Source organism: Corythoichthys intestinalis, chromosome 19 (assembly GCF_030265065.1).
Source record: "Corythoichthys intestinalis isolate RoL2023-P3 chromosome 19, ASM3026506v1, whole genome shotgun sequence".
NCBI classification, from domain to species: Eukaryota; Metazoa; Chordata; class Actinopteri; order Syngnathiformes; family Syngnathidae; genus Corythoichthys; species Corythoichthys intestinalis.
Window position 1 is genome coordinate 5,594,426 of NC_080413.1, and position 12,264 is coordinate 5,606,689.

The following is a 12,264-nucleotide window of genomic DNA, read 5'->3' on the forward strand; positions in this document are numbered from 1 at the left end:
GTCATTTCCTGTTGATTTTCGATCACTTCCTTTTCCTTTTGGGCCATAGACGGGTCACTTCATGTTGATTTTGGGTTACTGAAAAGGAGGCGAATCGAGAATCTCCACAAATGAATAGCAAGTGACTCAAAATCAACAGTAAGTAATAGAGCTGGGAATCTTTGGGCACCTAACGATTCGATTACGATTACGATTCAGAGGCTCCGACTCGATTATAAAACGATTATTGATGCACCCTCTCCTTTTTCTTTTTTTTTTTTTTTTTGTACATTAGTTCCAAAATCGTTCAAAAATACTCTCAGGCTAAACCAAACTACTATTTTAGTATCAAGTTAACATATAGCAGTAAACAAATATACAAAAATAACAGTAAATAAAAAAACTCCAGTCCCCATTCTGTATCAGCAGCTTTAAACTACATTCAATTAAATTAATGTTGTGAATCAACCGTTAAAGTTGTTAAAATTGCTCCCGTTATTCCATAATTTCCCAAAAGTTTTAAAACTATTTTAAAGATTGATTCAAGTCAATATTTTACCGATTTAGGAGTATTTTAGATAAAAAGTTAATTAGGTTTGCTTGGAAGGTCCGCTACAACGGCCTTGCAGGGAAGTGTACTGCTTTAAGATGGCGGCCGTTTACTAACACCCGCATCTAGCTTTTTGTAGATGTGCTGTTAACGCTATCAAGTCTATAATGCATCTAGTCTTATATAAATGACATCTACCGTAACAGTTTGTGGCTGTACTTTGTAGCAGCTTTTCGGCAGCAGTCAGGTATGTTGTTGTGTTTTTTTATCTCGTGGCATGAGTTGAGCTAGAGCCGTGAGTTGAGCATTGGCATTACCCGAGGGGCCGGGTAATGAGAAGCATGATGTTTAGCTACTCTCGCTCCGTTCCGTCCCGAATACCGCGCGGCGCGCTGAGTGTGTTATACTTCAGCTTTACTTGGCATATTTCAATAATCGGAATTTGGATGTTTGTGAATCGTTCCTGAATCTTCCACGGCCGAATCGCGAATAATCTAAGAATCGGAAATTTTGCACACCTCTAGTAAGTAATAGGGTTGTTCTGATCATGTTTTTTTGCTCCCGATCCGATTCCGATCGTTTTAGTTTGAGTATCTGCCGATCCCGATATTTCCCGATCCGATTGCTTTTTTTTTGCTCCCGATTCAATTCCAATCATTCCCGATAATTTTTCGCGATCATATACATTTTGGCAATGCATTAAGAGAAAAATGAATAAAACTCGGACGAATATATACATTCAACATACAGTACATAAGTACTGTATTTGTTTATTATGACAATAAATCCTCAAGATGGCATTTACATTATTAACATTCTTTCTGTGAGAGGGATCCACGGATAGAAAGACTTGTGACTTTGTATATTGTGACTAAATATTGCCATCTAGTGTATTTGTTGAGCTTTCAGTAAATGATACTGTAGCCATGCCCAAATGCATGATGGGAAGTGGAACCATGACTGTGCGTAGTGCTACCAATTGATATATCTTCTCTGCGTTGGGAAATAACATAATGTGTTAAGACAAAGATCAATTGCTACCTTGCTTCCCCACATTGCTTCCCATGATATTTCTAATCGTAGGGAGAGAGATTGTAAGGCTTTAGCCAATCAAAAAAAGGCTCCAAAGGCTGCCAAAATTCACTCTACTCATTTTACGCTGCCTTTTGTCTCTCTACATAGGTAAAACGGCGCTATTACAGATTGAGCGCGACAATGCGTGAGTGGGTTGTGCAGCGCATGCATTCATTGCGTTAAATATTTTAACGTGATACATTTTTTAAAAAATTAATTACCGCCGTTATCGAGATAAATTTGATAACCCTACCTTAAGCCTAAACTAAAAACTCTGGATGAGTGTAACATATTATGTCTGTAACATTAAATACAATTAGAAAACGATTTAATTTAAAAAAAAAAATTTTTTTTTAAAAGGCATGGCCGATATTTGTTTGCCGATACCGATACTTTGAAAATGACGTGATCGGACCCGATCGATTGGGATGCCGATCGATCGGGACATCTCTAGTAAGTAACATTTAAATGGCCTAAAATGAACAGGAAATAACCTGTAAATGTCCACAAGACATGCTCTGGTTTCTGCGCCATTGACGGCGCTAGACGTCCAATCCAGTCAAAATGAATTGGATGTCTTGCGTCGTCATTGGCAGCCAGCGAGCTAACGTAGACACTTTACCAATGGAAGATTTTCCTAGCAACCTGTTGGTTCCTTTTTTTAAAAACCCTTTAACAACCTTTTTAACCTATTTTGTCCTAATGTACATGCCTTTGATGTTGCCTTTATACTTCAATTAAAAAAATGTTTGGCCTGGCCTGGTTTGGTCCCTTTTTTCAGGACACCATAAGCTTTATGTCCAAGCTGTTGTTTTCTTGAATGACCAATTATAATCAACATTTTGGACCCAAATAGACAAAAAAAAAATCCCAATTTTTTTTTTGTTGTTAAAATTTGTAATATTGATTTCCTGTTGAGAACTAAACATGCTTGACGAACCATTTTTAAGCTTTATAATATTTATTCAACTTGCTAAGATAAACATTCAACAGAAAATATGAGACTAAATAGTTTTCGGCGTTTTTGTTCTTTCTACATACTATGGTCAAAACAGTTTGCCGTAATTTTTGGACTATAAGGCGCTACTTATTTCCGTTGTTTTGAATCCTGCAGCTTATAGTCCAGTGTGTTTTTTGTTGTTGATTTATTTGGGTTAATAAGTACCGTATTGGCCCGAATATAAGACGGCCCTGATCATCAAGGGCATTATGAATGCTTATGACGTTTGTTATTTAGTGCAATCTGGCAAATTTTGTCACTACCTCCATTTATGTCCAGCATTTACATCCATTCAAACGTGAGCTAATTTGACGGATGACACAAAATGACATTTCATTAGCATTCATTAATGCTCATGGCAGTGTCACATAACATTTATGATGGTCTTATGACAGTCTTATGGCACTACTGTCAAATAAAGTGTAACCAAATAACGTAACTAGCAATTAATGAAACAACTAGAACAGCAACTGAAGAAATAATTAGCACAGAACATGAATTTTGGTTGTAATTTACATCTGTAGCGCTGAAATGCACACTAGGAGGCATTTTGGACGACAATAGTGCTGACAGCAGAGGTTGGCCAAATGAAGCTTCTTGAAGCTTTCATGGTGTTCATTTGGTATCTCTTAGTTTAATAAATATTCCATCAAGAGTAGCATTTCCAACTACCAACTTTACAGTCAGTAGAGGACGAAGCGATTTGAGCTCTGCAGTCCAACCGTGAAGGGACTCGAACCCTCAATCTTCTGATCCGAAGTCAGACGCCTTATCCATTAGGCCACACGGTCTTGTACAGCTTTTTAGTCTGGTGTTTTACCAATGCAATCAATTGACTGCTGTCAGGCGCTTCTTGTTACTGCTGACACCTCAGTGGTTAAACTGTCTGTGCTGGATCAGTTTGAACAAAGACCAGGACCCACTGCGGCCTTCGAGGACCGGTTTGCCCACCCCGGTTTTGAGTCTCCTTTCAACACAAAATCCCACAAACTGTAAATTGTCATACAAGAGAGAGTGCTTTGAAATTGGATTCACGAACAAGTTTTTGATGAAGAAAACTGATTCATTACAGTCTGCCTCCTCCTTATTCGATTATGTTGTTTATTTTGTTTAAAGTAAATAAATGAGTCATTGACACAATTGTCAATGAGCAGCAATTCTTATGTGAATGAATAAGACTTGTCTTATTTGTAGAGCTGGGAATCTTTGGGCACCTAACGATTCGATTACGATTATGATTCAGAGGCTCCGATTCGATTATAAAACGATTATTGATGCACCCCCCCTTTAAAATTTTTTTTTTAATGTTTTGTACATTAGTTCCAAAATTGTTCAAAAATCCTCTCAGGCTAAACCAAACTACTATTTCAGTATCAAGTTAACATATAACAGTAAACAAATATACAAAAATAACAGTAAATAAAAAACTCCAGTCCCCATTCTGTATCAGCAGCTTTACACTACATTCAATTAATTTAATGTTGTGAATCAACTGTTACAGTTGTTAAAATTGCTCCCATAATTTCCTTTCTGTCTACTTTTGTCAAAGTTTTAAAACTATTTCATCATTTAAAGATAGATTCAAGACAAGATTCTGCCGATTTAGGAGTATTTTAGATAAAAAGTTAATTAGGTTCGCTACAACAGAGCCTTCTAGAGAGGTCTGCTGCTTTAAGATGGCGGCTGTTTACTTACGCCGGAAAGTCTGTCATTTCGCATCTCTGTTCAAGAATACATGTTCTAACACCGACGTCATCTGTCATTTTGCATCTAGTTCTACATATATATGATATCTACTGTAGCCGTATGTTTGTAGCAACTAGCGACTGGGCGTTGTTTGTAGCAGCTGTCGGCCGCAGTCAGGTATGATTGTTTTTTTATCTACCGGCATGAGTTGAACATGATATTTACTCTCGGTCCGTTTCTCATTGCGTCCCAAAGACCGAGCTGACTGTGTTTTACTTCTTTTTTACCTAGTATAATTCAATAATCGGAATTTGGATGTTGGTGAATCGTTCTTGAATCTTCCACGGCCGAATCGCGAATAATCTAAGAATTGGAAATTTCGCACGCCTCTACTTATTTGTGTACTGAGAAATTGTTTTGTTTTACTTAGAACCTTTATTTAAAAACTTTAACACGTCTTCATCTGCCCAATCTATATTATGATTGAAATCACAATTTTACTTGTCGTGATCAAAAGAACCTGATCGTAGGCAATGAATAAGTTCAATTTCGACATCTGCTGCTTATCTATAAAAACACTTGATCCGTAGACAATTTCTCAGTCCGCCCCAACTCGAGCTCCGAAAAGGGGACTCAACGACCCGAGCGCTCCACGCTCGGTCGCCCGGGCGACGGCAGCCACCGACAGTTCGCTGTTCTGTCACCGTAGCAACCTCAGATTCGGGAGGGTCTCCGCTCCCACACGCACCCCTCTTTCTTTGTGACAGCTTGTTGATTGGCCGACACGCGCGTGTGTGCGAGATGGCCGCACTTGTGATGGAGAGCGCTCGAGTGTTTGCGTGTTTCCGAAACATTTTTAAAATCCGGGAGCGTCATGCCTGTTAAAGGGATTAGGATTTGGAGATGGAAGTCGGTGAAGAATCACTACGCAGGTAGGCGCTTTTAGGTCAATATCAACTCATAGGCTGACATTGACAGCGATAAATGTCCAATCCCTTTTCAATAGCATTAGCATTTGATTATTAACGATGGATCAAATATCGGACGATGAAATCGGTTGGCCAGTTTTGTGCAGAAACTTAACAGGAAGTTTCATGTATGACTCCAGAGCAGCCATATTTTAGTCACTTATTTTTAAATCCAATTTGAAGTTTTTTATTGTGTTTCTCATGGACGTTTTTAATGTTTTCTCACTCTTCCCAACCTTGATTATTGTTGCACTGGTGACCTTTTGCATGGGATCAAACCGAACAACACCTGTGAGCCTTTTGAATAATTCAACACCCATGATTTTCATGATTAATTAATAATACTTGACATCTAATAACTTGGAAGTGTGTGGATTGTGTACTAGCTTAAAGGGAACCACGGACAGAAAGACTTGTAGTTCTTAAAAGATAAGTGTTAGTATGAGTTATGATAATTTGATGTTCAAATTCCTCTGAATGTAATTTGAAAAAATTGTTCAACTAGTATTATTGTTGATGACGCACTGCACTTTGGGCAGTGACGTCATTGGGCAGCGCTGCCGTACTTCCACAGTGTCACTCATTAGCTACATAAATGGCGTCCGGCTTGACCACGGAATTGACCACGAAAACTTGGCTCACTTCAGACAGCAAGAAGACAACAATAACATAGGGATTGCGGAAAAGGGTTTATTGAACACACAAACACACGATCGCTAAAATGGAGACACAAAAAGGGTCTGTGACAGTAGGTCAAGGATAAAAAATAAAAATAAAAAAACACATGGAAAACTGCAGTGAGAGGCAGAAAAATGAAAAAAGAAGGCAATGATGCAACTAGAGCTGTCCCGACTAGTCGACATAGTTGACGTCATCGATGACGTAAATCCGTCGACGAGCACAACATCCCGTCGACGGTTAATGAAGGGTTAAAAAATATATATGCGTGGAAAGCTCAAAATGTCGGATGCTCTGTATGCAAGCGGGGAAAGCGGCACAAAGCCAAAAAAAAGCGCACCAGAGTGTCCAAAACATTGACTTATTTCAAAGAAACAACGGAGGGTACACTCTTCTGTCCTGTCTCTTCAATGCCAAGCTTGGCTGCACGTCGGCCGTGAATAAACACCTCAAATGCCGTCACCCAGTTTGTAATTTTTTTTCTTCATTTTTTGTACACTAGAGGGTGCTGTCGCCTTACTGAATAATAATGTTTCATTGACAATGGGCCTATAAGTGCTATTAGTATTGTCCTTAATGCTAACTGAAAGGTTTATTTCATGTTATGGTTTATTTTATGGTATAGAAAATTATATAAGGTTAAAAGGTCATAAATATATACAGTATATACAGTGATTGCACTCAAGGGAGAGATTGTCAATGATAAGGTAATAAATTAAGGTAAAGGCAATTCATTGATATATAAATAAGGTTTAATAGGAAAAAGGTGAAAAGTTTTTTTTAATTTCTAATTGTGTTGTTTTATTTGTGTGCACCGCAGCTCTTACAGTGTGATTACATCAAGGATGGAATAAAAGTTGTAAACCATCAGTTTAAGAGACCACCTTTTCAATCGGGATGCTACACTAGTTAATTCTATCAGCATTTGAACTCATTGTTTATTTGTGATTTATTATTGTTATTTACGTGTTTATTTGTACTTTAATAAATAATTTAAGTGTTCCAATATGTTTTTTGTGAATTGATAAGCGTCAACAAAAATTTCATTGCTAAATTAGTAAACAAACCCCCCCCCCCCCCCCAATTATTTTTTTTTAATTATTAGATTAGTCGACTAATCGTAAAAATAGTCGGCTGACTAATCGGGAGAAAATTAGTCGTTTGGGACAGCCCTAGATGCAACTAGCAACAGAGGGAAACTGTCTAATGGCGGAAAGTCAATATCTCGGCAAGCCGCCTAGGATCGGTTTAAAGACACTGCTAATGAGCTGGAATTGGATGCAGGTATGACGTTGGGAACTCATCTCACAGCTCTGCAACAAAACAATCTGACCAGCAGCAGAATGTGACAAAATCATGCCAGTTGTCATACTGGCTTCGCTTGCTAGCTAGCAGAGCTATTTTCCCAGTCCATCCCAACCGCGTCATCACCCCCAGCGCGCTTTGCGCACATAAAACATGGCGCCCTCCGTAGGTCCAAACATCTACAAAATATTATAGATTTTTAAATCAATTGCAATAATAATAACATATCTAATAACATATTTTAGTAAAAGAGAACAATTGTGGCTTATTAGAGCCTACAACAAGTCTTTATATCTGAAGTTTCCTTTCATGTGTTTACACTAGTCCAAGTTTGAAACCCTAAATTGAATCTCTAACCCAGGGGTTGAACGCAATTCTGGAACCCTTACCCTCGTTTTAGATTCTACGTTTGGTACCCTAACCCTATTTTAAACCCAATTTTGATTCACTAATCCCAGTTTTAAACCTTGATTTGAAACACTTAACCCTTACCTATTTTTCAACTGTCCATTTGTGATTGTTTATGTCATTTAGGTCTGCAACTACCGATTATTTTCATCATCTATTAATCGGACGATTAATTAAATGATTAATCGAATTTACCTTGAAGTTGTTTTAGGCATGTTGTAAGTAACAATGAAGACAAAATGGATGACTATTTCCTTCAAAAATAATATTTTATTACAGCTTCCTGACTTTACTGTAGTCTACAACTATACTGTATTATATATTATATATGGCAGAAAACACTCAGGTGACTTGAAGTTCCACTCTGAGACTCCCAATTTGGCCAAATTTCAAAATTGTCCTCTATGCATGTGTGATACATTATTGGAAAGGTTAGAATCTCAATTTTCTGGGGGAAGAAAAATTTTGAACAGAAGGGCATTTAAAAAAAAACGCCACGATTTTAACGAGATATTATCGCGTACTTGTTTCGACCCAAAAACTCCATGTAGCATGTATCACCGAGTGCCAAGACACAGCTGTGAATGGCCAGAGCCTGATTTTTGGGGGATTTTATGGGTGAAACATCCTAATATAACAATGGTCGCGATGCAGAAATCGCAGACATCAAGGAGTGGCCGAGATGTTCTTTTCCGTATATTTTCCCTTTTAAACGTTTTTTTTTTTCATTTTGTTCTTTGTTCGGATCGGTTATTTATCATCTAAAATATTGGGGAAAATGCGACAGTGTTTTAAAAAAGGGAAAAAAAATAGATGATGATTAATGATTCTAAGCTAAAAATGACAGACATTTCGAATAATTAATATAATTACTTACCTTGTTTTTATGGCTGGGTTGAAACAAAACCGGTTGCGCGACGTCTGTAAATGGGGGTTTCCCTTGTAAAACGGAGCAATTAAAAATAGTTCGGGGACTTATTGCGCCATGAATCCGTAATGGCAGCATATAGAAATTATGTTCTATCAAACACAACAGTTATTTTGGCTTAAAATACAGCAGTTTATTTTAAAGACGGGTGCAAGAGCAGAAACTGCTTTTTCAGCCTTGTCTGTGTTTTCCACCATATATAAATATATATATATATTATAACTATAACTATTATCAAATTTGCAACTAATTTATTAATCGATTTTAATCGATTAGTTGTTGCTGCCTAAGAAGCTAGTTTAGACAGTAAGATGTCTGAAAATTGGCAAAAATGTGAACTGTTGTTTTCCAAAGTAAAAGCAGATTTTTGTTCATGTCCTACTTTCACTTAACAAAATTATAATGAAGAAATCCGATAATATTTAAAACTGAATGTCTTTAATGTAGGGCTGCAGGTATCGAATATTTTAGTAGTCGATTAATCAATGGTCTACTTAGTTCGAATAATCGAGTAATCAGATAAGGAACATGAAAAATTAAAATACCTGAGCTGAGCCTCAAACGGTATGATTTTTTTTTTTTTTTTTGAAATGAGGATCTATTTACAACAATAGAACAACTGGCTAACTTACATAGAAAAAGTCCGCTAGCTTAAATGCTAGTTTTTTGTTGTTGTTTTTTTTAAACAATGCTCTTAACAAATGGTTCAGATACATAATTCTCAGAAAAAAAACAGCAAAATATACCTATAAATTAAATTAAGAATGGATTAAAAACATTAGCTCAAACAAAAACTTAGCTTATGTTGGTCTAATCAATAAAACTAATTGCAAACACTTTCAAAATAAACCATTAAAACGCCACTTTAATTAAACGTATACTCGAAGCAACAAAATTCGAATTTTTTTATGTAATCGAATACTCGAGTTAATCGATTAATTGTTGCAGCACTACTTTAATGTCATTTCTTTAATTCTTGCTTTTTTTCCTTTTCTCCACATTGGGATCCTCCATCCACCTGTCAACCACCTTGCCACCTTTTCTCTCCAACTCAACAGGTAAGTTCCATATTTTTTCATTACATTGCATTTAAGTGAGTGTCGTCTTCTTAACATGGGAAGAAATTGTGAAACAATGCCCCCGTGAGATCATGAACTTGAATGTTTTGTCAGCGCCGTACCATGCAGAGCCCATAGGCGCCGTAGTGTTTTGCTTTTTCCACCACACACGCTTACAAACACACGTGTTGGGAGCGTCTCCCGCTGAGGCCGGTTCGCTCGGTGTCGTCCACGCTGCTTTCTTATCGGACTCGTCTGACCCGTTCTCATGCGCAGGCGGATGCGTATCGTTTTACTCCTGCCTCACCTTTCATGGCGGAGTTCTTCCCTGTAGACCTTGATTTGATTACCTCCGCCAAGGAGTTTTCTTTGCCTGGGTTTTTCAAGAAGCTGATTTACAATCATACAGTAATGACTAACTAATAACTATTTGAGGAAATAGTGTCATTTGTTCACTGTCACGAAAACTAATTACTGTAAAGCTTCAATGCTTTTTGTACTTGGAAAGGTGTAAGACTTTAAAGTTTCCAGTATTCTCCATGTCTCATAACATTGCTAGTTAATCATCTTTGCAGTTCTGGACAAATTGCCAACAAAGAATATGAGTCACTATTAGATCACATACATCAATTGTATTCGGACATCTTTTTTCGTAATGTTCTCTCATTATATGTATCATGAAAAGAACCAAACCCTAAATTGAAGAATGTGTTGTACTGATACCGATATACAAATTTCCAAATATCGGCGCTAGTGCTGCAACGATTAATCGATTAACTCGAGTATTCAATTAGAGAAAAAGATTCAAATTAAATTTTGCTGCTTTGAGTATTTGTTTCATTAAAGTGCTGTTGTAGTGGTTTGTTTTGAAAGTTTGCATTTAGCGGTATTGATTTGGGTGGATACACTGCCCTCAAGTCTGCCTCATTTCACATGGCTGAATCCAGCTGCTCCCTGTTAAGACCAACCTAAGCTAAGTTTTTGTTTGCGCTGAAGTCTTTTTTTTAATGCATTCGTATTTTAGTTTATAGGTATTTAGCCGTTTTTTGTGGGAATATGTGTCCGAACCATTTGTTAAGAGCTATGTTAAGAAAAAAAAAAAAAATTAAGTTAGCATTTAAGTTAGCAGATTTTTGCTATGTAAGTTAGACAATTGTTCTTTTGTTGTACATAGACCCTCATTTATCTATTTTTTTTTTTAACACCGTTTGAGGCTCAGCTCAGGTATTTTAATTTTTTTATGTTCCTTATCCGATTACTCGATTATTCGAACTAAATAGTTAATCGATTAATCGACTACTTAAATAATCGATAGCCTAATAGCCTAAACCGATAATCTGAAGTTCCAACCACCATGATATCAATCTGCAACTAATTAGTGGAATTTGTATAATTTCAGTGGACAGCAGAGGGTCTTATTGGAAAAAATGGAGGCCTTCGTATATATTGACAATTTCTGAATTTTCTTTTGTTCTCTTAAAATTAAGCCCCTTTCACACATACCCGAACACCGTTTAAATCCCGGGATTTAAACATGTTGCCCTTATGTGTGAAAGCAATTTCCCGGGTCGACTGACACGGCGATTATGCGGACATTTACTGGATCCTGTCCTAATATAATTTCCGGGACTTACCCGGGACGCAGCCTGTGTGAAAGCAGGCGTTGATGACAAAAATATCATGGTGGGCCGATCGTCCTGTCTTCACAGTAAGATGAAAAGTGGTAAACAAACATTCCAATTATCAACATGGCAAACTGAAAATAGCCAAATTAACTCATTCAGTCCCAGCCATTTTTACCGGAGCAACCCCCTTCGCTCCTGGCCGTTTTACTGGATTTTGACTGATTTTGCAAGGCCCACAGAAAATTCTGTTCTATTGCTATATAAACATGGAACCCACCAAAAGAAAGATGAGACTCTCTTCTTTCAGTAGGAAAAAAAGTTAGTTCATATCTTTTTCCATTCTTTAGAAATCAGCATTAGAAAATAGCTTAGTTTGAGCAATTTTCCAATTTCTGATGAAAAAACAGAAATTTAGCTTTTTGTAAAAGCATACATTTTAAACATAACTTTGACTTTAACACAGCTATTTTTTTGCTTTTGTGACATCCCAAACATCTGAATGTTTTCCTTCTACAAAATAACATAAACAGCAAGACAAATAGAGCTTCTGATAACAAAGTAACAATTTATTTACACATAACTAAACTATTGAACTTAGAGATGACGCTGTTGTGGCCGCGGCTGTCTCGGCAGACGGGGTAAATTTTTCCCTCATCACCGCCTGTCTCACTCATCAAGATAGATTTTTAAAAATCTTTCTTCTGTAGTGACCACTACCTCATAATATAATTCGCCTTTGGAACTTGTGTGGGGCATGTGCTTTGTGTTTTTCATCGTTCTCCACATTTTTCTCACGCTTCTTACTTCTTCCAACTTTAGTTTCCTGACTATTTCTTTTCATTCATTTCCTTTCATGGTCCGATATAAGTTCTTACCAAATGCGCTACTGCCCTCCAGTGGCCAGTTTTATTGCTTTAAAATGGATTATGAGCGTTGTGCTTTGGAGCCAAGTTGCAACAGAACCTAGAGATGTCTCTTATGAAAAAAAAACGTAAAAGACGTATA

At 37.1% G+C, this 12,264-nt stretch overlaps 1 protein-coding gene and 1 non-coding gene across 3 annotated transcripts in view; one reads left to right on the forward strand and one right to left on the reverse strand.

The window, feature by feature from the left end:
• nhsl1b (NHS-like 1b) overlaps positions 1-12,264 on the forward strand; it is a 194,202-nt gene that overhangs the window by 39,729 nt on the left and 142,209 nt on the right. Inside the window, exon 1 of one of the 2 annotated variants that reach the window (XM_057823082.1) lies at positions 5,133-5,221. The exons of the other annotated variant lie outside the window; for it this stretch is intronic. Within the exon in view, the coding sequence (XP_057679065.1) occupies positions 5,164-5,221 (58 nt within the window). The 5' untranslated portion in view covers positions 5,133-5,163. Of the gene's footprint in view, positions 1-5,132; positions 5,222-12,264 lie in introns of those variants that run through there. 2 annotated transcript variants of the gene reach the window in all.
• Positions 3,322-3,394, reverse strand: trnar-ucg (transfer RNA arginine (anticodon UCG)). Its single transcript has one exon. It is a non-coding gene; the product is annotated as a tRNA-Arg (tRNA).